Here is a 6,000-nt window from a genome sequence, read left to right as displayed (position 1 = left end):
CATGAAATATTCAATACTTTTATATTGCTCAAACAATTCTTTCTCTCCAACCTGAATTGTTCTTATTCATACCTCATAAAATAAAAGGAAACATCTGATTCACCCATTATTATATAAAGGGTAAAATTATGTTCATCCGCCAACAAGCGAAGTGCATCTATTACGTAAGATTTTGCTAAAAATAGGAGGCACTATTAACTTAGGTTTTCCCTATAAATTGTATTGGAGGTTTTTCGGTCCACTTATTGTAGGTAATTGGGCTTTGGCTATATTAGATTTTTATAAAAATTTATTCATTTTTCACTTTTTGTCTAAAAAATTTAAATTAGTGGTTATTAAAAAATAATTAACTTTTGCTAGTTTTTTGTATATAATGATATATTGTATACATGTTTGAAGGAGATGGGGGTAGAGGGTTTATAGGGGTAGGGTTATTAGCTTAAAATGATATTTGCTACAACAAGAATATCATAAGAATGAAGATTCTCCTTCTATAATCTGCTCTTGACAGGGCATCTGTCCATAAATTATAAATGACTTAAAAATTAACGGTAAAATTGTCAAAAATTCAAAGGGTATATATATTTTAAACATGAAAGAATAAATTTCTGATAAGATCAGGGTTTTAAATTGAAAAAATAGCGTTCAAAAATCTTTAAAGTAAAAAAAATAACATAAATGAATAAATAAATTTACCAATGAGAAAAGTCAATAACCAATCAGAGATTTTTCTTTATTCTGGGGATATATCAATTTTTCTTGAATTGTGAAATAATTTGATTTTTATTGGTGGTATAAGACAATTAAATTGGGTCTAATATAGATTCCTTAAACTTATATATATATAATGTATATTTATAGATTGATACTTATGGATTCAACAATGGAATTCATTTATAACTTAAATTGAGATGTCTTCAAAAAAACCAAACATGGATATTTCAGAGGTAGGGCCTCATCCATTCGATACCTTATCTTGCCTTATAATGCCAGAAGATGATATTAAAAATCAACAAAATATCACTCTATTAAACACAAATAACATCTTTAGCTACAATCAATCCCAAATTAACAATTCATATTTATTAAATAACCAGCCATTGTACAATTCACCTATATTTTACAATAATCAAGCTTTAAATATTAATAACAATTGTTATTTGTTAGGAGGAGATAGTGTCTCTTTATTTAATAATAATTACATCATTGATCAAAATGGAAATATCATACTGTTGCCAGATGCACAGTTAAATTCACTTAATTATTCTCCCATTAATAACACATTTAATAATTGGCAAAATGTTAATTATGGTGTAAAAAATCAAATCAATCACAGTAGCTCATACATTTATAATTCAAATCAAATTAGGGCCACTGATCAAAATTTATATAAATCATCACAATCAGTTACATTTGATGCACCAAAAAACCAACAATCTTACAAAAATATGTCTTGCATTAACCTTATGGAGCAAAATTTGACTTCAATTTCTCAAAAGATACCATACCATGATGTAATTGTAAGTATTATATATTAATTTATATAATTTTTGAATATATTTATGAATTTAAGCTTCAGATTGTTTTAAGTCAATATTTATAACTTGGAACTTGAAATAAGGTTTTCTTGTTCTATTTCATTCAGGCCCTTTAAAACTAAAGAATTTTTGCATATTGATATATATATATCCTATTTCAGTAAAGATTATAATGTTCAGTTCCATTTGCATCTTTATGTATACATAGTGTTTCCAGTTGCCCCTACACTTTCTGAGCAATAGAAATGACCCCCCCCCCAAAAAAAAAAAATAATATTCCCTTCCATATTTTTTAACTCCCAGCCAAATTACAATAATTTTTATTTAATATATAATATAAATAAAAATGTATAAAAAATATATTGTTTTTAAATTAATTTTTACTGTAAAGTAACCTTTTACTTTGCCAATTGATTTTTGTTATTTATATTTATTACATTATAATATTATCTATTAACTTAATAGTTTCTTTTATTATTTTGTTAATACTTTGATCCATTAACTTAAATTTGAAAACGTTGATAAATGATTGTTTTTATTATTTTATATTAACATTAAATAAATATCATATATAAAAGGTTGTAAAAAGAAACAGATAGCAAAAATGTGATGCTCAATATTAAATATAACTTTTATTATTATTTTCTTTGCTTAGATTTAGTTAGTTGTTTGATATTATCATACTTGAATTAAATTGTCTATCAAATAATACATTTATATAACACAGTCTATTATCACTTATATCATCAACTTTAAAAAAATAATAAATTCATATTTTAACCCTTCAGTACTCTGGTGGAGTATATGAGACCCCAGTCTAGAGTTGATATTACATAAAAACGCTTAATTATTGATCTGGGAATCTTCAGTAGCTTCATCAAATATATCTTAGAATCTATATTTCAAATTTCATTTATTTTTGTTGAGTAGTTTTTAAGATATAAGTATTTTATGACTTTTTGAGGTTTATGAGACCCCAACAGAGTAGATACATGATTTTTTGAAAAATTTTTTTTGAAAAATTATAATTATTTTATTTTTCATATTATTTTTACCATTTATTATAATTTTTGCAGATTCTAAAAGTAAATATATTAAAATTATTTAAAATTTAATATCATTTTTCATATTTATGAAAAAATAATATTATTATCCTATCTAAAGAAGAAATGGATAATGCTATCAATTTTCCACCATAGTAAAAATGTTGATACAAATGGCTCAAGCATACCTGAAATTATAACATTATATAATATGACTAAAGGTAGGTTAGATATGGTTGATTGAATGACAAAAAATTATTCCATTTTAAGGTCAGATCGATGCCTAGCAATCTTTTACACACTTCTAAACATAATATCAATTAATTCACATAATATAGCAAACACAAAAATATCAACTACAAGAAGTAATTTCATATAAAAAATTATGAATGGAACTTATTAAGCCATATACAACGAAAATTCTCAAATTGCCTTGACTTTTGAAGGAATTTAGTTGTAATATATTAGGCAAAGAACAAAATAGAAATTTTATCCACTCAAAAGGAAGGTATAATATGTGTCCTAGAAGTAAGGGTAAGAAAATTAAAATTTTTCTAAAGATGGGAAAAAAAATTATGTTTGAAGCATATAAGCCCTATGTGAAATGTTTTACATGTCAAAATTAACTTCAATGTCCTATATTTTTTTTTATGTTTGAAAGTGTTAGTGTAAATCTTGTTTTATTTAAAGGTTTATTAAACCCTACTAGAGCACTTACATATTTTTTTTTCACCGGAGTATTGAAGGGTTAATTATTTAATTTTAGGTAGTAGGATTAGCTAATAAATATTTATATAAAATTGATAAATTAGGGAAAGAAGAAAAATTATAAAGTAAATGATAAGGTAAAATAAACAAATAGCTCTTCCTCCCTAAGTCATAATCACAAGAAGAAGCTAAATATTGTATTAATATAAATATTTTAATAAAATAAATTTAAAATTCTCGGAATATGACTAGTTTATGGATTCTTTAACCTCCAAGTAATATGTAATGATTTCATTCTCCTTCTTATTCTTCGTATAAATATTTCGAAACTTAGGCATTTCTTAAATTTGACTTGAATTCAAATGGAAAAATCACAGATATCCTCAATTAGAGGTCTGCAATGGGCAAGTTTTTAGCCAAAAATCCTGTCCACTCGTTATTTTGAAATTTATTCAACTCGCCCGCCTGCCCTAGTGTTGTTAAACGGCTCGTTTTGAACCGATTTTTAAAAATGTGAACTAAATATTTTAGCCAGAAAAAAAGTGCCTACCTCGAGATGTCGCTAATAGATGTACAAACCTTTTTCTACAAACAAAATCTTCTGGCTTGCGTAATATTATTCTAGATGAAATATTGAGTTAACCGTTTTTAAAAATCGGCTAAAAACGAGCCTATTAACAACACTAGCCTGCCCACTCATATTTTTTAAAAAAAATTTACCCTCCTGCCCACCTTTTTATCTATCTGTTTAACCCGTCCATCCCCCTAATAAAATTATTTTGATGGCTGGTTTGGCTATTTATTTATTTATTTTATAATGTATTTTTAAACATATATTTATTATATAAAACTATAATTTTTAATAAATTGAAGTCTGTTTACATATTTCTCCTGAAAAATATCAAAAATTCACCCATCCACGCTCGCCCATTAATTTAAATTTTTTTTGACCCGCTCGCCACTTGCAGCCTAATTTTGAAAATATTTTAGAAAATCCTACCATGCCCACTCAAAGTATAAGTGGGATTGGGTGGACGGACAAAAAACCCGTCCAATGCAGACCTATCCTCAATAGCATTGTTAACAAATGCCTTTTCCATCATTCCTTTTAGTTAAAAAATTATTTGATTTAAATATCATTGATTAACATTAAATCTTTAATTGGACTCAAATCAACTGCAGCATAAAACTTATTGGTTTTAAAGCATAAGTAAAATATTATATTTAATAATGAAAGTATATATATATTTCCTTTTTGGATTGTAATGTGTGAAGCCTAGAACTTTCAAAATCAAAGTTTTCTCTCCTCCATAAAATGTCTTCAAAAAAACATTCAAAAATTCAGTGTCATTATCTAATAAGATTAAAAAATAATACAAGACAGGAATTTTAATTATTCTTCTCAAATTAATGAGGCAATCTTTTGCCTATTGAATTTAGTTCATTGCAAACCCTATTTGACTTGGTTTGCAATTTACAAGCCAATCTTGTTACCAACCCTATTTAACATAGCTTACAATTTGGTACAAGCCAAACTTGTTATAAACAACAAATAAAGTGATAAAATTTAATTTTTTGTATTCTAAAAGCCATAGCACTAGCCTTGATAGAAGTGGCAGGATATTCAGAATCCCTTAGATTTGCCAAAGCTGCCCTTAAGGTATCACGTTACAATAACTTTATATGATACTAGCCAGATTCTTTAAATACAGAATAAACATTTTAAATCTAAATAAATAAGATAATATTAACGATTTTTATTGATGTTTACAAATCGTTGCTATTTTGTCAGTACATCATTCTGACATTCTTTGAGCACTACATATCTTTTAGCAGCATTGAAATACACATAAATCTAGTCTAAGATCCCTAAAACATTTCTTAGTTCTTTAGATTGGCATAATTGAACAATGATTAAACTTAATTGATGGCAATAGCACCAAATAAAAGCTGCCTTTGAGGCTTCAGATCTAGTCAAAGCCTGTACTCCATTGATCCTTTCGCTTGTGTTTGAAGCACCACTTGCCCAACTAAGAATTTGAGGGGTAGATTCATGGAACTAATTTTGCATGTTATTTATTTTTAATATCAAGCTAAGTCATGTTATCGGTAAAATATATATCTATTAATCTTTCAATTGTCATAGGCATTTTACAATCTTTAATATATTTTAGCTAGGGCTGGCTGTGCCGATCCAAATATTTTTCACCGATTCGATATTTTCCGATATTGGTTCAAAACCGATCAGATACCGATCCGATATTTATATTGATTTTTCACCACCCCTCTTTGAACCAAATGTAATTAAGAAATCAATATTTTATATGCAAAAGAATTATGCATTTAATTTTTTTATTTCTCAAAATATTTCCATAATTCAGAAACCATATTTAAAATATATCTTTTATTTAAAGTATAAATAAACGGTGGGTCTATTTATCGCTCGGCTAACCACACAATAAATCATTTAATACTAAATATCGCTCGGCTGAAAAATGTTGCTCGGCTAACCACATAATAAATAAAATGTCTCTCGACTAATGACATAATAAATCATTTATTACTAAATATCGCGCGGCTGAGAAATATAGCTCGGCTATAAACAATCCTTTATTTATATATTATATTTACGATCATATTCTAATTGAGCTTTCATTTTCTTAATATTAATTGAGAATTATTAATTTTTATAAATAAAATAAGTGTTTGGA

General features: G+C 26.4%; 1 protein-coding gene across 1 annotated transcript in view; it reads left to right on the top strand.

The window, feature by feature from the left end:
* The first annotated feature begins 746 nt into the window (after positions 1 to 746).
* Positions 747 to 6,000, top strand: part of LOC135927561 (helicase SRCAP-like) — a 56,064-nt gene continuing 50,810 nt past the window's right edge. The window contains exons 1-2 of the mRNA XM_065463620.1: positions 747 to 812; positions 862 to 1,520. Coding sequence (XP_065319692.1) covers positions 912 to 1,520 — 609 coding nt within the window. The 5' untranslated portion in view covers positions 747 to 812; positions 862 to 911. The remainder of the gene's footprint in view (positions 813 to 861; positions 1,521 to 6,000) is intronic.

Source organism: Gordionus sp. m RMFG-2023, chromosome 3, assembly GCF_954871325.1.
Source record: "Gordionus sp. m RMFG-2023 chromosome 3, tfGorSpeb1-WG-v2, whole genome shotgun sequence".
NCBI lineage: Eukaryota > Metazoa > Nematomorpha > Gordioida > Chordodea > Parachordodidae > Gordionus > Gordionus sp. m RMFG-2023.
The sequence above is the reverse complement of the archived record's forward strand: the minus strand, read 5'-3'. Positions and strand labels throughout refer to the sequence as shown.